The following is a 22,246-nucleotide window of genomic DNA, read 5'->3' on the forward strand; positions in this document are numbered from 1 at the left end:
GGTGAGGGAGGGTGTCAGTGACTTTGGGGACTGACACAGGGCTGTGTTGGGGAAGTGGGGGATGTTGGGGTCTGCTACAGGTCAGTGGTGAGGGAGGGTGTCAGGGACTTTGGGGACTGACACAGGGCTGTGTTGGGGAAGTGGGAGATGTTGGGGTCTGCTACAGGTCATTGGTGAGGGAGGGTGTCAGTGACTTTGGGGACTGACACAGGGCTGTGTTGCGGAAGTGGGAGATGTTGGGGTCTGCTACAGGTCAGTGGTGAGGGAGGGTGTCAGTGACTTTGGGGACTGACACAGGGCGGTGTTGGGGAAGTGGGAGATGTTGGGGTCTGCTACAGGTCAGTGGTGAGGGAGGGTGTCAGTGACTCTGGGGACTGACACAGGGCGGTGCTGGGGAAGTGGGAGATGTTGGGGTCTGCTACAGGTCAGTGGTGAGGGAGGGTGTCAGGGACTTTGGGGACTGACACAGGGCTGTGTTGAGGAACTGGGAGATGGGGTCTGCTACAGGTCAGTGGTGAGGGAGGGTGTCAGTGACTTTGGGGACTGACACAGGGCTGTGTTGGGGAAGTGGGAGATGTTGGGGTCTGCTACAGGTCAGTGGTGAGGGAGGGTGTCAGTGAGTTTGGAGATTGACACAGGGCTGTGTTGGGGAAGTGGGAGATGTTGGGGTTTGCTACAGGTCAGTGGTGAGGGAGGGTGTCAGTGACTTTGGGGACTGACACACGGCTGTGTTGGGGAACTGGGAGATGTTGGGGTCTGCTACAGGTCAGTGGTGAGGGAGGGTGTCAGTGACTTTCGGGACTGACACAGGGCTGTGTTGTGGAAGTGGGAGATGTTGGGGTCTGCTACACGTCAGTGGTGAGGGAGGGTGTCAGTGACTTTGGGAACTGACACAGGGCGGTGTTGGGGAAGTGGGAGATGTTGGGCTCTGCTACAGGTCAGTGGTGAGGGAGGGTGTCAGTGACTTTGGGGACTGACACAGGGCGGTGTTGGGGAAGTGGGAGATGTTGGGCTCTGCTACAGGTCAGTGGTGAGGGAGGGTGTCAGTGACTTTCGGGACTGACACAGGGCTGTGTTGTGGAAGTGGGAGATGTTGGGGTCTGCTACACGTCAGTGGTGAGGGAGGGTGTCAGTGACTTTGGGAACTGACACAGGGCGGTGTTGGGGAAGTGGGAGATGTTGGGCTCTGCTACAGGTCAGTGGTGAGGGAGGGTGTCAGTGACTTTGGGGACTGACACGGGGCTGTGTTGGGGAAGTGGGAGATGTTGGGGTGTGCTACAGGTCAGTGGTGAGGGAGGGTGTCAGGGACTTTGGGTACTGACACAGGGCTGTGTTGAGGAACTGGGAGATGTTGGGGTCTGCTACAGGTCAGTGGTGAGGGAGGGTGTCAGTGACTTTGGGGACTGACACAGCGCTGTGTTGGGAAAGTGGGAGATGTTGGGGTCTGCTACAGGTCAGTAGTGAGGGAGTGTGTCAGTGACTTTGGGGACTGACACAGGGCGGTGCTGGGGAAGTGGGAGATGTTGGGGTCTGCTACAGGTCAGTGGTGAGGGAGGGTGTCAGGGACTTTGGGGACTGACACAGGGCTGTGTTGAGGAACTGGGAGATGGGGTCTGCTACAGGTCAGTGGTGAGGGAGGGTGTCAGTGACTTTGGGGACTGACACAGGGCTGTGTTGGGGAAGTGGGAGATGTTGGGGTCTGCTACAGGTCAGTGGTGAGGGAGGGTGTCAGTGAGTTTGGAGATTGACACAGGGCTGTGTTGGGGAAGTGGGAGATGTTGGGGTTTGCTACAGGTCAGTGGTGAGGGAGGGTGTCAGTGACTTTGGGTACTGACACAGGGCTGTGTTGAGGAACTGGGAGATGTTGGGGTCTGCTACAGGTCAGTGGTGAGGGAGGGTGTCAGTGACTTTGGGGACTGACACTGCGCTGTGTTGGGAAAGTGGGAGATGTTGGGGTCTGCTACAGGTCAGTGGTGAGGGAGGGTGTCTGTGACTTTGGGGACTGACACAGGGCTGTGTTGTGGAAGTGGGAGATGTTGGGCTCTGCTACAGGTCAGTAGTGAGGGAGGGTGTAAGTGACTTTGGGGACTGACACAGGGCGGTGCTGGGGAAGTGGGAGATGTTGGGGTCTGCTACAGGTCAGTGGTGAGGGAGGGTGTCAGGGACTTTGGGGACTGACACAGGGCTGTGTTGAGGAACTGGGAGATGGGGTCTGCTACAGGTCAGTGGTGAGGGAGGGTGTCAGTGACTTTGGGGACTGACACAGGGCTGTGTTGGGGAAGTGGGAGATGTTGGGGTCTGCTACAGGTCAGTGGTGAGGGAGGGTGTCAGTGAGTTTGGAGATTGACACAGGGCTGTGTTGGGGAAGTGGGAGATGTTGGGGTTTGCTACAGGTCAGTGGTGAGGGAGGGTGTCAGTGACTTTGGGGACTGACACAGGGCTGTGTTGGGGAACTGGGAGATGTTGGGGTCTGCTACAGGTCAGTGGTGAGGGAGGGTGTCAGTGACTTTCGGGACTGACACAGGGCTGTGTTGTGGAAGTGGGAGATGTTGGGGTCTGCTACACGTCAGTGGTGAGGGAGGATGTCAGTGACTTTGGGGACTGACACGGGGCTGTGTTGGGGAAGTGGGAGATGTTGGGGTCTGCTACAGGTCAGTGGTGAGGGAGGGTGTCAGGGACTTTGGGTACTGACACAGGGCTGTGTTGAGGAACTGGGAGATGTTGGGGTCTGCTACAGGTCAGTGGTGAGGGAGGGTGTCAGTGACTTTGGGGACTGACACAGCGCTGTGTTGGGAAAGTGGGAGATGTTGGGGTCTGCTACAGGTCAGTGGTGAGGGAGGGTGTCAGTGACTTTGGGGACTGACACAGGGCTGTGTTGTGGAAGTGGGAGATGTTGGGCTCTGCTACAGGTCAGTAGTGAGGGAGGGTGTCAGTGACTTTGGGGACTGACACAGGGCGGTGCTGGGGAAGTGGGAGATGTTGGGGTCTGCTACAGGTCAGTGGTGAGGGAGGGTGTCAGGGACTTTGGGGACTGACACAGGGCTGTGTTGAGGAACTGGGAGATGGGGTCTGCTACAGGTCAGTGGTGAGGGAGGGTGTCAGTGACTTTGGGGACTGACACAGGGCTGTGTTGGGGAAGTGGGAGATGTTGGGGTCTGCTACAGGTCAGTGGTGAGGGAGGGTGTCAGTGAGTTTGGAGATTGACACAGGGCTGTGTTGGGGAAGTGGGAGATGTTGGGGTCTGCTCCAGGTCAGTGGTGAGGGAGGGTGTCAGTGACTTTGGGGACTGACACAGGGCTGTGTTGGGGAACTGGGAGATGTTGGGGTCTGCTACAGGTCAGTGGTGAGGGAGGGTGTCAGTGACTTTGGGGACTGACACAGGGCTGTGTTGGGGAAGTGGGAGATGTTGGGCTCTGCTACAGGTCAGTGGTGAGGGAGGGTGTCAGTGACTTTGGGGACTGACACAGGGCTGTGTTGGGGAAGTGGGGGATGTTGGGGTCTGCTACAGGTCAGTGGTGAGGGAGGGTGTCAGTGACTTTGGGGACTGACACAGGGCTGTGTTGTGGAAGTGGGAGATGTTGGGCTCTGCTACAGGTCAGTGGTGAGGGAGGGTGTCAGTGACTTTGGGGACTGACACAGGGCTGTGTTGGGGAAGTGGGAGATGTTGGGGTCTGTTACAGGTCAGTGGTGAGGGAGGGTGTCAGTGACTTTGGGGACTGACACAGGGCGGTGTTGGGGAAGTGGGAGATGTTGGGGTCTGCTACAGGTCAGTGGTGAGGGAGGGTGTCAGTGACTTTGGGGACTGACACAGGGCTGTGTTGGGGAAGTGGGAGATGTTGGGGTCTGTTACAGGTCAGTGGTGAGGGAGGGTGTCAGTGACTTTGGGGACTGACACAGGGCGGTGTTGGGGAAGTGGGAGATGTTGGGGTCTGCTACAGGTCAGTGGTGAGGGAGGGTGTCAGTGACTTTGGGGACTGACACAGGGCTGTGTTGTGGAAGTGGGAGATGTTGGGCTCTGCTACAGGTCAGTGGTGAGGGAGGGTGTCAGTGACTTTGGGGACTGACACAGGGCTGTGTTGGGGAAGTGGGAGATGTTGGGGTCTGCTACAGGTCAGTGGTGAGGGAGGGTGTCAGTGACTTTGGGGACTGACACAGGGCTGTGTTGGGGAAGTGGGAGATGTTGGGGTCTGCTACAGGTCAGTGGTGAGGGAGGGTGTCAGTGACTTTGGGGACTGACACAGGGCGGTGTTGGGGAAGTGGGAGATGTTGGGGTCTGCTACAGGTCAGTGGTGAGGGAGGGTGTCAGTGACTTTGGGGACTGACACAGGGCTGTGTTGTGGATGTGGGAGATGTTGGGGTCTGCTACAGGTCAGTGGTGAGGGAGGGTGTCAGTGACTTTGGGGACTGACACAGGGCTGTGTTGTGGAAGTGGGAGATGTTGGGGTCTGCTACAGGTCAGTGGTGAGGGAGGGTGTCAGTGACTTTGGGGACTGACACAGGGCGGTGTTGGGGAAGTGGGAGATGTTGGGGTCTGCTACAGGTCAGTGGTGAGGGAGGGTGTCAGTGACTTTGGGGACTGACACAGGGCTGTGTTGGGGAAGTGGGAGATGTTGGGGTCTGCTACAGGTCAGTGGTGAGGGAGGGTTTCAGGGACTTTGGGGACTGACACAGGGCTGTGTTGAGGAACTGGGAGATGTTGGGGTCTGCTACAGGTCAGTGGTGAGGGAGGGTGTCAGTGACTTTGGGGACTGACACAGGGCTGTGTTGGGGTACTGGCAGATGTTGGGCTCTGCTACAGGTCAATGGTGAGGGACGGTGTCAGTGACTTTGGGGACTGACACAGGGCTGTGTTGGGGAAGTGGGAGATGTTGGGGTCTGCTACAGGTCAGTGGTGAGGGAGGGTGTCAGGGACTTTGGGGACTGACACAGGGCTGTGTTGGGGAAGTGGGAGATGTTGGGGTCTGTTACAGGTCAGTGGTGAGGGAGGGTGTCAGTGACTTTGGGGACTGACACAGGGCTGTTTTGGGGAAGTGGGAGATGTTGGGGTCTGCTACAGGTCAGTGGTGAGGGAGGGTGTCAGTGACTTTGGGGACTGGCACAGGGCTGTGTTGGGAGAGTGGGAGATGTTGGGGTCTGCTACAGGTCAGTGGTGAGGGAGGGTGTCAGTGACTTTGGGGACTGACACAGGGCTGTGTTGGGGAAGTGGGAGATGTTGGGATCTGCTACAGATCAGTGGTGAGGGAGGGTGTCAGTGACTTTGGGGACTGACACAGGGCTGTGTTGGGGAAGTGGGAGATGTTGGGGTCTGCTACAGGTCAGTGGTGAGGGAGGGTGTCAGTGACTTTGGGGACTGACACAGGGCTGTGTTGGGGAAGTGGGAGATGTTGGGGTCTGCTACAGGTCAGTGGTGAGGGAGGGTGTCAGGGACTTTGGGGACTGACACAGGGCTGTGTTGAGGAACTGGGAGATGTTGGGGTCTGCTACAGGTCAGTGGTGAGGGAGGGTGTCAGTGACTTTGGGGACTGACACAGGGCTGTGTTGGGGTACTGGCAGATGTTGGGCTCTGCTACAGGTCAATGGTGAGGGACGGTGTCAGTGACTTTGGGGACTGACACAGGGCTGTGTTGGGGAAGTGGGAGATGTTGGGGTCTGCTACAGGTCAGTGGTGAGGGAGGGTGTCAGGGACTTTGGGGACTGACACAGGGCTGTGTTGGGGAAGTGGGAGATGTTGGGGTCTGTTACAGGTCAGTAGTGAGGGAGGGTGTCAGTGACTTTGGGGACTGACACAGGGCTGTGTTGGGGAAGTGGGAGATGTTGGGGTCTGCTACAGGTCAGTGGTGAGGGAGAGTGTCAGTGACTTTGGGGACTGACACAGGGCTGTGTTGGAGAAGTGGGAGATGTTGGGGTCTGCTCCAGGTCAGTGGTGAAGGAGGGTGTCAGTGACTTTGGGGACTGACACAGGGCTGTGTTGGGGAAGTGGGAGATGTTGGGGTCTGCTACAGGTCAGTGGTGAGGGAGGGTGTCAGTGACTTTGGGGACTGACACGGGGCTGTGTTGGGGAAGTGGGAGATGTTGGGGTCTGCTACAGGTCAGTGGTGAGGGAGGGTGTCAGTGACTTTGGGGACTGACACGGGGCTGTGTTGGGGAAGTGGGAGATGTTGGGGTCTGCTACAGGTCAGTGGTGAGGGAGGGTGTCAGTGACTTTGGGGACTGACACAGGGCTGTCTGCTGGAGTTGTCATTTGAGGTGGTTTTCCCTTCCTTGACGGAAAAGTGGCCTCTCAGGTCGTGTACGGGAAGAACGCTGGAGAGTTCGAATGCAAAGGATGTACATGGTACACTCATCTCTCCCGCTGAAGTCAGGTTCGCCATCGTTTCATCTGTGAGAAGCCTGCACCTCTGTGCCCGGATATTTCTGAAAAGATCCGGGATCTCTGTCAACAGCCCGTTGGTCCGACTCCAATCACATGACAACACCCTCGTTCTCCCCATCTCTCTCTCTCCGACTCTCACTAACCCATCCTCTCTGCCCCTCGTCCCTAACCTCCCTCCTTCTATCGCTCTCACTCGCCATCTTGCTTTCTCTTTACCCTCGTTCCTCTGAACTCTCTCTCTTTCTCATCCTCCACCCCTCCGACCTTCGCTGTTACAACCTCATTTTCCTTCCTCTCGCTACCTTGCCTCCCTTTCCCCCAACTCTTCCCCCTTCCAATCATTCTCTCTCTTCCCATTCTCTACTCCCTCTCGACCCCGCTCTCCCTTTTATCCAACCCCTCTCGCTCTCCCGCTCCCCTCTTCAGCTGCTTTCACCTCAATCACGTGCGCTGTTGCTCTCGATACCCCAGTCCTGGGGGAAATAAAGCGCACGCATTCGCCTGATCTGTGCCCCCCTCGTGCTTTCATACGTCTCTGAAAAGTCGCAGAACAGACCCTCAACATTCCCGAGCTCTCTCCGTATCCCAGTCCCCCGAGTTCCTCGCAAATCTTCCCCCGGACTCCTCCCAGCTCGGGGGCATCTTTCCCCCAGCAGGGTGACCAGAACCGAACACCGGACTCCCAGCGCGGCCTCACCGACGTCTTGTACAACTGGGACGTGACCCCCCGACTCCCGTACTCAGTGTCCCGACTGACGGAGGCCGGCGTGTCGAATGTCCCGTCCCCCTGTGTCGCATCTCCTCTGCCGGATTCACGGTCCGATTTACCATCGGTGATTTACACGACCTGAGATTTGTTCTTTTGCGCAACCGGTAAAGCAAAAATGATGTAAAGTTAATGGACGGAGGGGGGATATAAAGAGAAGGGAGGGGGAAAGGAGTGGAAGAAGGGGACTAGAGAAGGAGTGAAATACAAAGGGGTATGTATCACTCATGCTGAGCCTTGTTGTCCTGGGGAACTGTGTCCCATCGACACCACCCCCCCAACCCACCCACTGCTCTGCTCATCGCCGGGGATTCAGACCCTCTGTGCGGGGGAAACCACGACCCCGGGGACAAACACCCGACACCCACCGAAGCAAGCGAGCCCCCTCCCTCCGAGTGAAATGAACAACTCCTCACAGTCTCTCTCTTCCCTAATATCTCTCCCCCTCCCTCCCGCTCCATCCCTCCTTCTCTCCCCCTCCCTCCGAGTGAAATGAACAATTCCTCAGTCTTTCTCTCTCTTCCCGAATCTCTCCCTCCCTCCCTCCTTCTCTCTCACTCCCCTTCCTCCGAGTGAAATGAACTCCTCAGTCTCTCTCTCTTCCCTAATATCTCTCCCCCTCCCTCTCTCTCCCTCCCTCCCTCTCCATCCCTCCTTCTCTCTCTCCCCCCGTCCCTCCGAGTGAAATGAACAACTCCTCACTCTCTTCCCTAATATCTCTCCCCTTCCCTCTCTCCCTCCTTCTCTCCCTCTCCCTCCGAGTGAAATGAACTCCTCAGTCTCTCACTCTTCCCTAATATCTCTCCCCTCCCTCCCTCCTTCTCTCTCTCTGCCCCCTCACTCCCCCGTCCCTCCTTGAAGTGAACAACTGCTCAGTCTCTCTCTCTCTCTCCCTCCCTCCGAGTGAAATGAACAACTGCTCAGTCTCTCTCTCTCTTCCCTATCTCTCCCCCTCCCTCTATCCCTCCTTCTCTTTCTCCCTCTCTATATCTCTTGTCTTTATATCCCCCTTTCCTATTTTAAAGGATGTAAGGTTAATGTAAATTACAAATATATATATATATATATATATATATATATATATATATAATAAATACGGCAGAAATGTCGGGGGTGCTCTGACGCATCCAAACACCTGATGGCGGAGGGGAAGAAGGTGTTGCTGAATCGTCGAGTTTTCAGGCTCCTCTCCCTTCCCCGATGGCGGCAGTGAGCCGGGAGCCTGTCCCGGTGATGAGGATCTCCATCATCCAGTTCCAGAGGGAGGTTCGCTGGCCCAGGATCCGGAGCCTGTGGATCAGAACGGAGGGGAGGATGATGCTGAACGCCGAGCTGGTCTCAGTCATCAGCAGCCTGGCGTCGGTGTTGTAATGCCCAGGGACCAGGGGAGAGCGAGTGAGATCGTATCCGCGGTAGACCTTTCGTCGAGTTTCCCCAAATCACAGCGGGCCCACGTCCTCGCTGGAGAAGGGGTCGACTCTGGGTATGACCAGCCTCTCAGCCAGATCCCCACACTTGATTCCCAATCGTTCCCAATTCCTCTCAATCACCAGCACCTGGTTTCCATTCGCCACCAGAGGATAAGACTCCGACGGCTCCGGTCAGCCCTTGCCGGATTGTTGGTCGACTCTCAGAGAGAGAGGAACCTTGCTCCAAGTCGTGACACAAAGCTGGGTGGCAGTGTGAAATGTATGAAGATGTTATGAGAATGCAGGGTGACTTGGACAGGTTAGGTGAGTGGGCAAATGTATGGCAGATGCAGTTTAATGTGGGTAAATGTGAGGTTATCCGCTTTGGTGGCAAGAACAGGAAGGCAGATTACTATCTAAATGGAGTCAAGTTAGGAAAAGGGGAAGTACAGCGAGATCTAGGTGTTCTTGTACATCAGTCAATGAAAGCAAGCATGCACTGAAGAAAGCTAATGGCATGCTGGCCTTTATAACAAGAGGAACTGCGTATAGGAGTAAAGAGGTCCTTCTGCAGCTGTACAAGGCCCTGGTGAGACCCCACCTGGAGTATTGTGTGCAGTTTTGGTCTCCCGATTAAAGGAAGGACATTCTTGCTATTGAGGGAGTGCAGCGTAGGTTCACGAGGTTAATTCCCGGGATGGCGGGACTGTCATATGTCGAAAGATTGGAGCGACTGGGCTTGTATACACTGGAATTTAGAAGGATGAGAGGGGATCTGATTGAGACATATTAGATTATTAAGGGATTGAACACGCTGGAGGCAGGAAGCATGTTCCCGATGTTGGGTGAGTCCAGAACCAGAGGCCACAGTTTAAGAATAAGGGGTAGGCCATTTAGAACGGAGATGCGGAAAATCTTTTTCACCCAGAGAGTGGTGGATATGTGGAATGCTCTGCCCCAGAAGGCAGTGGATGCCAAGTCTCTGGATGCATGCAAGAGAGAGTTAGATAGAGCTCTTATAGATAGCGGGGTCAAGGGATATGGGGGGAGGGCAGGAACGGGGTACTGATTGTGTATGATCAGCCATGATCACAGTGAATGGTGGTACTGGCTAGAAGGGCCGAATGGCCTACTCCTGCACCTACTGTCTATTGTCAAAGCAGTTAATCCCAGTAGGTGTGAGTGTCACTGGGCGATTGTTGTCGAGGCAGCTCTCCCTACTCTTCTCCGGCACTGGTGTGATTGTCGCCTTTTGAAGCGGGGGGAGGGGTGTAATTCAGACTACAGCGGAGAGACACGTCCTCGGATACTCCAACCTCCGCTGCTGTTCTCCTCACATCAGTCGACACATCCCTCACCTGCACGCCTCTCCGTCTCCTTCGACCCCTTCAACATCTACCACAATCCCCTTCTCCGTCATCGCCTCCCTCCCCGTGACCTACCACAGCCATGCAGCCCCCTCGTCTCTGTCACACCCCCTCTCTCCCCAAACGCCTCCCTCTCTGTGTTGACAGGGATTTGTGGAGAAAATGGGGGAGAGTTGAATTCCGGACTTAGACTCCCCCCTTCAACCGCATGTCAATCTCTCAGTTCTGAGCCTATACTGAATGGTCGCTATTTCATAATACCTCACTGTGTAATCAGACCGTGTGGAGGGAGATTCACTCTGTGTCTGACCCCAGGTGTAAGTGTGATGGGACAGTGTGGAGGGAGCTGCACTCTGTGTCTGACCCCGGGAGTGTGTGATGGGACAGTGCGGAGGGAGATTCATTCTGTGTCTGACCCCGGGAGTGTGTGATGGGACGGTGTTTTGGGTGGATTCACTCTGTGTCTGACCCCGGGAGTGTGTGATGGGACGGTGTGGAGGGAGCTTCACTCTGTGTCTGACCCCGGGAGTGTGTGATGGGACGGTGTGGAGGGAGATTCACTCTGTGTCTGATCCCGGGAGTGTGTGATGGGACGGTGTGGAGGGAGATTCACTCTCTGTCTGACCCCGGGAGTGTGTGATGGGATGGTGTGGAGGGAGATTCACTCTGTGTCTGGCCCCGGGAGTGTGTGATGGGACGGTGTGGAGGGAGATTCACTCTCTGTCTGACCCCGGGAGTGTGTGATGGGATGGTGTGGAGGGAGATTCACTCTGTGTCTGGCCCCGGGAGTGTGTGATGGGACGGTGTGGAGGGAGATTCACTCTGTATCTGACCCCAGGAGTGTTTGATGGGGCGGTGTGGAGGGAGATTCACTCTGTGTCTGACCCCTGGAGTGTGTGATGGGACGGTGTGGAGGGAGATTCATTCTGTGTCTGACACCGGGAGTGTGTAATGGGACGGTGCGGAGGGAGATTCATTCTGTGTCTGACCCCGGGAGTGTGTGATGGGACGGTGTGGACGGGGATTCACTCTGTGTCTGACCCCGGGAGTGTGTGATGGGACGGTGTGGAGGGAGATTCACTCTGTGTCTGGCCCCGGGAGTGTGTGATGGGACGGTGTGGAGGGAGATTCACTCTGTATCTGACCCCAGGAGTGTTTGATGGGGCGGTGTGGGGGGAGATTCACTCTATGTGTGACCCCGGGAGTGTGTGATGGGACGGTGTGGAGGGAGATTCACTCTGTGTCTGACCCCTGGAGTGTGTGATGGGACGGTGTGGAGGGAGATTCATTCTGTGTCTGACACCGGGAGTGTGTAATGGGACGGTGTGGAGGGAGATTCACTCTGTGTCTGACCCCGGGAGTGTGTGATGGGACAGTGTGGAGGGAGATTCGCTCTGTGTCTGACGCCGGGAGTGTGTGATGGGACGGTGCGGAGGGAGATTCACTCTGTGTCTGATCCCGGGAGTGTGTGATGGGACGGTGCGGAGGAAGATTCACTCTGTGTCTGGCTCCGGGAGTGTGTGATGGGACGGTGCGGAGGGAGATTCACTCTGTGTCTGAGCCCGGGTGTGTGTGATGGGTCGGTGAGGAGGGAGATTCACTCTGTGTCTGACCCCGGGATTGGGTGATGGGACGGTGTGGAGGGAGATTCACTCTGTGTCTGACCTCGGGAGTGTGTGATGGGTCGGTGAGGAGGGAGATTCACTCTGTGTCTGACCCCGGGAGTGTGTGATGGGACGGTGTGGAGGGAGATTCACTCTATGTCTGACCCCGGGAGTGTGTGATGGGACGGTGTGGAGGGAGATTCACTCTGTGTCTGACCCCTGGAGTGTGTGATGGGACGGTGTGGAGGGAGATCCCTTCTGTGTCTGACACCGGGAGTGTGTGATGGGTCGGTGAGGAGGGAGATTCACTCTGTGTCTGACCCCGGGAGTGTGTGATGGGACGGTGTGGAGGGAGATTCACTCTATGTCTGACCCCGGGATTGGGTGATGGGACGGTGTGGAGGGAGATTCACTCTGTGTCTGAGCCCGGGAGTGTGTGATGGGTCGGTGTGGAGGGAGATTCACTCTGTGTCTGACCCCGGGAGTGTGTGATGGGTCGGTGTGGAGGGAGATTCACTGTGTGCTCACCCCGGGAGTGTGTGATGGGACGGTGTGGAGGGAGATTCACTCTGTGTCTGATCCCGGGAGTGTGTGATGGGACGGTGTGGAGGGGGCTTCACTCTGTGTTTCACGCCGGTATTCCATCCTCCATCCGTCTCGTACTCCGGACCTCAGTGACTCACGTCTGATATTCGAGCCGATATTAACTGTCTGCGGGGTACAGGAGGGGGACGGTTAGCCAGGAAGGGGGTTAATTTGAGACGAGATCCTGGGCACCCAGACTCTGCCAGTCCGACCTCCCTCAGCCTGGAGCTGAGACGCGACTGTGTCAGTGTGAGGAGCTCCGACCCACTGTTACAGTGCACAGGGTGCCGGGGGGCAGCGGAAACCTCAAACAAAACTCAAGTCCGACACCAAGGCAGGAAGTTACAGCGGTTTATTGATTTCATCATGATAAATGATAATTAAACAGTATGTGAGCTGCTGACTTGCGGGAATAAATACACTGTTGTAGCGATGTACTATGTACAGAGTTAGAGACAACGACACGCAGTCGGTGAGTCTCTTCCAGACTAGTTTATTCAAACTTCGCGGCGCTGGTATTTAATCCTGGGGTATTTGTGAGCCGGTGCGCCTGCGCATTTAATCCCGAGCGCCCGCCCTCTCCGAGCGGAAATGACGTCAGAGGTGCTCACCGCGCTGGCTATTTGTGAGTCCATGCGCCTGCGCAGAAAGTGGGTCGCCACACTGTTCCCGACTCACTCACAATTAACTGACCGGTAACAACGGGTGACCGGTAGATTAATCAGTCCCGTCTCTCACCGTCACTCTGCATCCAATCACACTTCAGGGCCGTGTCCGGGATCGCTGCGGATCCGAGGCCATTGCCGAGGGATTTGTCAATTTAACACCATTGTATCGGCCAGACTGCCGAATGCACCGTCCTCAGCAACGGGAGCAAAAGAATTCTCTCCCGGGACACCGGTGTCCCAGACTGAGCCCCGGCCACCCCCCCCCGGGCTCCTCCTGTCCGGGTAATTCCCCGGGGGGGTCACGCGGGAGAGTCTCGTAGACGCACATCCGGCGGAAGTGGCGCCGCCGGACAACGGGCGGAAATGCGTCACCGCGGGAGCGCTTCCGATATCACCGAGCTCGAGACCGGAGCCAGTTCCGTTAAAACCGTTGGGAATCAGCCCCGGCGCGCGGCCGTTAAAGGTAAGGGCGGGAGATAAAGGGGAGGGGGAGTTAAAGGGGAGGTGGGAGTTATAGGGGAATGGGGAGTTAAAGGGGAGGGGGAGTTAAAGAGGAGGGGGGAGTTAAAGGGGATGTGGAGTTAAAGGGGAGGGGGAGTTAAAGGGGACGGGGAGTTAAAGGGGAATGGGGAGTTAAAGGGGATGTGGAGTTAAAGGGGAGGGCGGGGAATCGGCTCCATCCCGCGGGCGGGGATGTTCACACATTCAGAAGTTCACAGATCCACACTGTCAGTCCGGGTCTGACTTCCTGCAGAGATCTCAGTTCCTTCTCCCCGGTCTCACTGAACTCATTGTCCTCCAGCCTGAAACAGAATGGAGAATGAAGATGGAATAAACAGTTTACACAACAGTGTCAGTAACAGGGGACCGGGGTTAATGTTTCAACAACACTCACAGACAAATATCACCAGAAAACCCGCGGATCCGCTGACATTTTATCACATTGAACATTAACACAAACACTCACCGGATCAGCTCCAGACTCGGGAGGGTCAGTATGAGGCGGCGGAGAGCGGAGACAGATCCGTCTGTCAGAGAGTTGAATGTCAGGTCCAGCTCCGTCAGTGATGGGTTTGTACTGAGAGCGGAGACGAGATCCTCCGCACCAGAATCTGTGAGACCGACTCCCAACAGCCTGGAGATGAGAGAGAGTGAGGGTGAAGGACACAGAGAGACAGGAGACGGTACAAATCCCCAGTGTTTATCAGTAACACAATTACTGATCACATTAATGTTCAGTGTCAGACACCCAGTGACTGTAAACACAATCTCCCACAGTCTGGTACTTACCACAGTTTCTGTATTTTACACTCCGGGTTCCTCAGAGCCGCAGACACCAGTTTCACTCCTGAATCTCCCAGTTTATTACCATTCAGGTCCAGCTCCGTCAGTGATGGGTTTGTACTGAGAGCGGAGGCGAGATCCTCGGTCCCAGAATCTGTGAGACCGACACCCCCCAGCCTGGAGATGAGAGAGAGTGAGGGTGAAGGACACAGAGAGACAGGAGACGGTACAAATCCCCAGTGTTTGTCAGTAACACAATTACTGATCACATTAATGTTCAGTGTCAGACACCCAGTGACTGTAAACACAATCTCCCCCAGTCTGGTACTTACCACAGTTTCTGTATTTTACACTCCGGGTTCCTCAGAGCCGACAACACCAGTTTCACTCCTGAATCTCCCAGGTTATTCTCCCCGAGTCTAAACACAAACAGACAAATTGATGAACAAAGTGATACAAACCGTGGGTCTGAAGGTAATTCTCTCAAGCGGATATTTCAGGAAACATTAAACCCTTCCGTAAAGCACTGATCGTAGTTCCCATCACTGTCAATGTCCCTCACTGCCCAGCTCCAGGGTATTCACCCAATGTCAGTCATTTAGTCTGTTGCTGTGACCCTGTGAACTCCACATATTCTGTCTCGTTCTCCGTTGGCTAGAAAAGTGTTACTGACCACAGAGTGTCAGAAGGGGCAGGGATGAAGGTGATATAGCCCCACAGTGAGGAAGATTTGTGAGTCAGGAAATGTCGATGGGAGATGGAGGAAGAGACCCCACCTGAGGGAACGGAGGGAAAGACGCAAGAGGAAAGGGATGGGGGAAAGAGTTCCCACAGGAGGAAGTGGGATGGGGAAGGAGAGATCCCACAGGAGGAAGAGGGATGGGGAATAGACATCCCACAGGAGGACGGGGGACGGGGAAGAGAGGTCCCACAGGAGAAAGGGGGATGGGGATAAGAGATCCCACAGGAGGAAGAGGATGGGAAAGAGATATCCCACAGGAGGAAGAGGAAAGTGGAAGAGAGATCCCAGAGGAGGAAGTGGATGGGGAAGAGAGATCCCGCAGTAGGAAGCTGAATCAGGAAAATAGATCCCACAGGAGAAAGGAGATTGGGAAAAGAGATCTACAGGAGGAAGGGGATCGAGAGGAGAGATTCCACAGGAAGAAAGGGATGGGGAAGAGATATCCCACAGGAGGGAGGAGATGAGGAAATGAGATCCCGCAGGAAGAAGTGGGATGGGGAAGAGAGATCCCACAGGAGGAAGGTGAATGGGGAAGGGAGATCCCACAGGAAGAAGGGGATGGGAAAGAGGTCCCGTAGGAGGAAGGAGATGGGGAAGAGCGATGCAACAGGAGGACGGGGATGGGGAAGAGAGATCCAGGAGGAAGGGGGATGTGGAAGAGGAGATCCCACAGTAGGAAATGGATGGGGAAAAGAGATCCCATTGGACTTGGGGGGATGGGGAAGAGAGTTCCCTCAGGTGGAAGGGGTTAGGAAAGAGAGAACCTATTGGAGGAAAGGGAGTGGGAAGGAGAGATCCCACAGGAGGAAGGAGGATGGGGAAGAGATGCCACAGGGTGAAAGAGATTGGGAAGAGAGATCACACAGTCGGAAACGGAATCAGCAAGAGAGATCCCACAGGAGAAGGGGAAGGCGATGAGAGATCCCACAGGAGCAAGATGGGAAGAGAGATCACATAGGATGAAGGGGATGGGAAAAAGAGATCACGCAGGGGGAATTGTGATGTGAAAAAGAGATACCACAGTTGCAGGGGGATGGGGAAGAGAGATCCCTCAGGAGGAGCTGAATTAGGAAAATAGATCCCACAGGTGAAAGGAGATTAGGAAAAGAGATCTACAGGAGGAAGGGGATCAGGAGGAGAGATCCCACAGGTGGAAGGGGATGGGGAAGAGTGATCCCACAGGAGGAAGGGGGGTGGGGAAAAGAGATCCCACAGGAGGAGGGGGATGGGGAAGAGAGTTCCCACAGGAGGAAGGGGGTGGGGAAAAGAGATCCCACAGGAGGAAGGGGGGTGGGGAAAAGAGATCCCACAGGAGGAGGGGGATGGGGAAGAGAGTTCCCACAGGAGGAAGTGGGGTGGGGAAGAGAGATCCCACAGGAGGAAGGGGATGGGGAAGAGAGATCTCACAGGAGGAATGTGATGGGAAAAACAGTTCCCAAAGGAGGAAGGGGGATGGGGAAAAGAGATCCCACAGGAGGAGGGGGATGGGGAAGAGAGATCACACAGAAGGACGGGGAATGGGGAAGAAACATCCTACAGGAGGAAGGGGGATGGGGAAGAAGTCCCATAGTTGGAAGGCGATGGGGAAGAGAGATCCCACAGAAGGAAGGGGGATGCGGAAGTGAGATCCCGCAGGCGGAAGGGGGCTGGGGAAGAGAGATCCCACAGGAGGAAGGGGGATGTGGAAGAAAGTTCCCACAGGAGGAAGGGAGATGGGGAAGAGAGATCCTACTGCAGGAGGGGGATGGGAAAGAGAGATCCCACAGGAGGAAGGGGGCTGGGGAAGCGAGATCTCACAGGAGGAAGGGGGATGGGGAAGAGAGATCCCACTGGAGGAAGGGGGCTGGGGAACAGAGATCCTACAGGAGGATGGGGGATAGGGAAGCGAGATCCCACAGGAGGAAGGGTGATGGGGAAGAGAGATCCCACAGGAGGAAGGGTGATGGGGAAAAGAGATCCCACAGGAGGAAGGGGGATGGGGAAGACAGATCCCACAGGAGGAAGGGGGATGGGAAAAAGAGATCCCACAGGAGGAAGGGGGATGGGGAAAAGTGATCCCAAAGGAAGGAAGGGATGAGGGAAGGAGATGCCGCAGGGAGAAGTGGGATGGGGAAAAGAGATCCCTCAGGAGTTGGGGGGATGTGGAAGAGAGTTCCCACAGGTGGAAGGGGGATGTGGAAGAGAGTTCCCGCAGGAGGAAGGGGGATGTGGAAGAGAGTTCCCGCAGGAGGAAGGGGGATGGGGAAGAGTGATCCCACATGTGGAAAGGGGATGGGGAAGAGAGATCCAACGGGACGAAGGAGATCGGGAGAAGAGATCTACAGGGGGAATGGGATGGGGAAGAGAGAACCCACAGGAAGAAAGGGATGGGGAAGAGATATCCCACAGTAGGAAGAGGATGGGAAAGAGATATTCCACAGGAAGAAGAGGGATAGGGAAATGAGATCCCACTGGAGGAAGCGGGCTGGGCAACAGAGATCCCACAGGAGGAAGAGGATGGGAAAGAGAGATCCCAGAGGAGGAAGTGGATGGGGAAGAGAGATCCCGCAGTAGGAAGGAAGATGGGGGAGATCCCACAGGAGGAAGGGGGATGGGGAAAAGTGTCCCAAAGGAAGGAAGGGATGAGGAAAGGAGATGCCGCAGGAAGTAGTTTGATGGGGAAAAGAGATCCCACAGGAGTTGGGGGGATGGGGAAGAGAGATCCCACAGGAGGAGGAGGGTGGGAATGAAATATCCCACAGGAGGAAGAGGAAAGTGGAAGAGAGATCCCAGAGGAGGAAGTGAATGGGGAAGCGAGATCCCACAGGATGAAGGGGGATGTGGAAAACAGATCCCACAGGACGAATGTGATGGGGAAAAGAGTTCCCACAGGAGGAAGGGGGGTGGGGAAAAGTGATCCCAAAGGAAGGAAGGGATGAGGGAAGGAGATGCTGCAGGAAGAAGTGGGATGGGGAAAAGAGATCCCACAGGAGTTGGGGGGATGGGGAGTTCCCACAGGTGGAAGGGGTTAGGAAAGAGAGATCCTATGGGACGAAAGGGAATGGGAAGGAGAGATCCCACAGGAGGAAGGCGGATGTGGAAGCGAGATCCCACAGGAGGAAGGGGAATGGGGAAGAGGTCCCATAGGAAGAAGGAGATGGGGAAGAGAGATCCAACAGGAGGACGGGGATGGGGAAGAGTGATCCCACAGGAGGAAGGAGGATGGGGAAGAGAGATCCCGCAGTCGGAAATGGAATCAGCAAGAGAGATCCCACAGGAGAAGGGAAAGGCGATGAGAGATCCCACAGTAGGAAGCAGAATCAGGAAGAGAGTTCCCACAGGAGTAAGGAGGATGGGGAAGAGAGATCCCACAGGCGGAAGAGGGATAGAGAAGAGAAATCCCACAGGAGGAAGGGGGATAGAGAAGAGAAATCCCACAGGAGGAAGGGGGATAGGGAAGAGAGATCCCACAGGAGGAAGGGGGATAGGGAAGAGAGATCCTACGGGAGGAAGGGGGATAGGGAAGAGAGATCCTACAGGAGGAAGGGGGATAGGGAAGAGAGATCCTATGGGAGGAAGGGGGATGGGGAAGAGAGATCCCACAGGAGGAAGGGGGATAGGGAAGAGAGATCCCACAGGAGGAAGGGGGATAGGGAAGAAAGATCCTACGGGAGGAAGGGGACTGGGAACTAGAGTTCCTATAGGAGCAATGCAGATGGGGAAGGGAGATCCCAAAGGAAGAAGGGGGCTGGGGTAGAGAGATCCCACAGGAGGAAGTGGTTGGGAGGAGAGATCCCACAGCAGAAAGGGGGATGGGGTAGAGAGATCCCACAGGAGGAAGGGGTGGGGAAGAGAGATCCAACAGGAGGAAGGTGGATGGGCAAGAGAGATCCCACAGGAGGAAGAGGGATGGGGAAGCGAGATCCCACAGGAGGAAGCGTGATGGGGAAGAGAGATCCCACAGGAGGATGGGGGATGTGGAATAGAGATCACACAGGAGGAAGGGGGCTGGGGAGAGAGATCCCACAGGAGGAAGAGGGATGGGGAAGCGAGATCCCACAGGAGGAAGCGTGATGGGGAAGAGAGATCCCACAGGAGGATGGGGGATGTGGAATAGAGATCACACAGGAGGAAGGGGGCTGGGGAAGAGAGATCCCACAGGAGGACGAGGATGGGGAAGAGAAATCCCACAGGAGGAAGGGTGATAGGGAATTTCAACATGCAGGTGAACTGAGAGAATCAGGTTGGTGCTGGACCCCAGGATAGGGAGTTTGTAGAGTGCCTACGGGATGCATTCTTGGAACAGCTTGTACGAGAGCCGACCAGGGACAAGGCTATTCTGGATTTAGTCTTGTGTAATGAACAGGATTTGATAAGCGATCTTGAAGTAAAGGAGCCATTAGGAGGTATTGACCATAACATGATGTGCTTTTATCTGCAGTTTGAGAAGGATAAGGGCAGCTCGGAGGTGTCAGTGTTGCAGTTGAACAGGGGAAACTATGGAGCCATGAGGGAGGAGCTGCTCAAAGTTGACTGGACGGATAGCCTAGCAGAAAAGACAGTGGAACAGCAATTCTTGGGAATAATACACAATTTGCAAAATCAGTTCATCCCCAGAGAAGGAAGGATTCAAGGCGGGAAAGAGGCCACAGTGGTTGACAAAGGAAGTCAGAGATTGCATAGCATTAAAAAAACGGAAGTATGACAGAGCTAAGGTGAGTGGGAGGACAGATGATTGGGAAGTTTTTAAGGAACAACGAACTTAACTAAAAAGGCAATACGGGGAGAAAAAATGAGGTACGAACTCAAGCTAGCCAGGAAAATAAAGGAAGATAGCAAAAGCTTTTTAAGGTATGTGAAGAGAAAGAAGATAGTTAAGAACAATGTTGGGCCCTTGCAGAATGAATTGGGTGAAATTGTTATGGGAAACAGAGAAATGGCAGAAGAATTTAATGAGTACTTTAGATCTGTTTTCTCTAAGGAAGGCACAAGCAATCTCCCAGATGTATGGATGGGCCAAGGACATAGGGTAACAGTGGAAATGAAACAGATTGACATTAGGAAGGAAACGGTGATGAGTAGACTGATGGGACTGAAGTCTGACAAATCCCCAGGTCCGGATGGTCTGCATCCTAGGGTACTAAAGGAGGTGGCCCTGGAAATTGCGGATGCATTGGTAATCATTTTCCAATGTTCCTTAGATTCAGGATCAGTTCCTGAGGATTGGAGAATGGCTAATGTTATCCCACTCTTTAAGAAAGGAGGGAGTGAGAAAACAGAGAACTATCGACCTGTCAGCCTGACATCGGTGGTGGGGAAGATGCTAGAGTCCATTATTAAGGATGAAATAGTGGCATATCTAGATAGCAGTGATAGGATTGGGCCGAGCCAGCATGGATTTACCAAGGGTAAATCATGCTTGACTAATCTGTTGGAGTTTTTCGAGGATGTAACCAGGAAGTTAGACGGGTGAGATCCAGTGGATGTAGTGTACCTCGATTTTCAAAAGGCATTTGATAAGGTCCCACATAGGAGATTGGTGGGTAAAATCAAAGCTCAGGGCATCGGGGGGAAGACATTGACATGGATAGAAAACTGGTTGGCAGATAGAAAGCAAAGGGTAACGGTGAATGAGTGTTTCTCAGAATGGCAGGTGGTGACTAGTGGGGTGCCACAGGGTTCGGTATTGGGACCACAGCTGTTTACAATTTACATCAACGATTTAGATGAAGGCATTGAGAATAACATCAGCAGATTTGCTGATGATACTAAGCTGGGTGGCAGTGTGACATGTGATGAGGATGTTAGGAGAATTCAGGGTGACTTGGATAGGCTGGGTGAGTGGGCAGATACTTGGCAGATGACGTTTAATGTGAATAAGTGTGAGGTTATCCACTTTTGGAGTAAGAACACGAAGGCAAATGATTATCTGAACGGTGTAGAGTTAGGTAAGGGAGAAATACAAAGAGATCTAGGAGTCCTTGTTCATCAGTCACTGAAGGTGAATGAGCAAGTGCAGCAGGCAGTGCAGAAGGCTAATGGAATGTTGGCCTTCATTACAAAGGGAATTGAGTACAAGAGGAAGGAAATCCTCTTGCATTTGTACAGAGCCCTGGTGAGACCACACCTGGAGTATTGTGTACAGTTTTGGTCTCCAGGGTTAAGAGGAAGTGCAGCGTAGATTCACGAGGTTAATTCCTGGGATGTCTGGACTGTCTTATGCAGAGAGGTTAGAGAGACTCGGCTTGTACACACTGGAATTAAGGAGATTGAGAGGGGATCTGATTGAAACATATAAGATTATTAAGGGATTGGACAAGATAGAAGCAGGAAATATGTTCCAGATGCTGGGAGAGTCCAGTACCAGAGGGCATGGTTTGAGAATAAGGGGTTGGTCATTTAAGACAGAGTTAAGGAAAATCTTCTCCCAGAGAGTTGTGGGGGTCTGGAATGCACTGCCTCGGAAGGTAGTGGAGGCCAATTCTCTGGATGCTTTCAAGAAGGAGCTAGATAGGTATCTTATGGATAGGGGAATCAAGGGATATGGGGACAATGCAGGAAAGGGGTATTGATAGTAGATGATCAGCCATGATCTCAAAATGGCGGTGCAGGCTCGAAGGGCCAAATGGTCTACCTCTGCACCTGTTGGCTATTGTCTATTGTCCCACAGGAGGAAGGGCGATGGGAAAGAGAGATCCCACAGGAGGAAAATGGATGGGGAAGAGAGATCCCACTGCAGGTACGGGGATGGGAAAGAGAGATCCCACAGGACGAAGGGGGATGGGAAAGAGAGATCCCACAGGAGGAAGGGGGATGTGGAAGAGAGATCCCACAAGAGGAACAAGAATGGGAAAGTGAGATCCCACCGGAGGAAGATGGATGGGGAAGAGAAATCCCACAAGAGGATTGTGGATGGGGAAAAGAGATCCCATAGGAGGAAAGGAGACTGGGAAGACAGATCCCACAGCAGGAAGGGGGATAGGGAAGAAACATTCCACAGGAAGTAGGGGATGAGGAACTGAGATCCCGCAGGAAGAAGTGAGATGGGGAAGAGAGATCCCACTGGAGTTAGGGGGATGGGGAAGAGAGATCCTAAAGGAGGAAGGAGAATGGGAAAGATAGATCCCACAGGAGGAAGGGGGACGGGGAAGAGGTCCTATAGGAGGATGGGGGATGGGGAAGTGAGATCCCACAGGAGGAAGAGGATGCGTAAGAGATATCCCGCAGGAGGAAGAGGGATGGGGAATAGACATCCCACAGGAGAAAGGGGGCTGGGGAAGAGATACCACATGGTGAAAGAGATTGGGAAGAGAGATCTCGCAGTCAGAAACAGAATCAGGAAGAGAGATCCCATAGGAGAAGGGGGCTGGGGAAGAGAGATCCCACAGGAGAAGGGGAAGGTGATGAGAGATCCCACAGGAGCAAGATGCGAAGAGAGATCACATAGGAGGAAGGGGGATAGGAAAGAG

At 54.5% G+C, this 22,246-nt stretch overlaps 1 protein-coding gene across 1 annotated transcript in view; it reads right to left on the reverse strand.

Annotated features, from left to right (window-relative positions):
- Positions 1–14,058: 14,058 nt before the first annotated feature.
- Positions 14,059–22,246, reverse strand: part of LOC140719899 (NACHT, LRR and PYD domains-containing protein 3-like) — a 51,093-nt gene continuing 42,905 nt past the window's right edge. Inside the window, exons 9-10 of the mRNA XM_073034825.1 lie at positions 14,389–14,475; positions 14,059–14,233 (exon numbers count right to left, since the gene is read on the reverse strand). Of these exons, the coding sequence (XP_072890926.1) occupies positions 14,059–14,233; positions 14,389–14,475 (262 nt within the window). The remainder of the gene's footprint in view (positions 14,234–14,388; positions 14,476–22,246) is intronic.

The sequence above is a fragment of the Hemitrygon akajei genome, unplaced genomic scaffold (assembly GCF_048418815.1).
Source record: "Hemitrygon akajei unplaced genomic scaffold, sHemAka1.3 Scf000033, whole genome shotgun sequence".
Lineage (NCBI taxonomy): Eukaryota > Metazoa > Chordata > Chondrichthyes > Myliobatiformes > Dasyatidae > Hemitrygon > Hemitrygon akajei.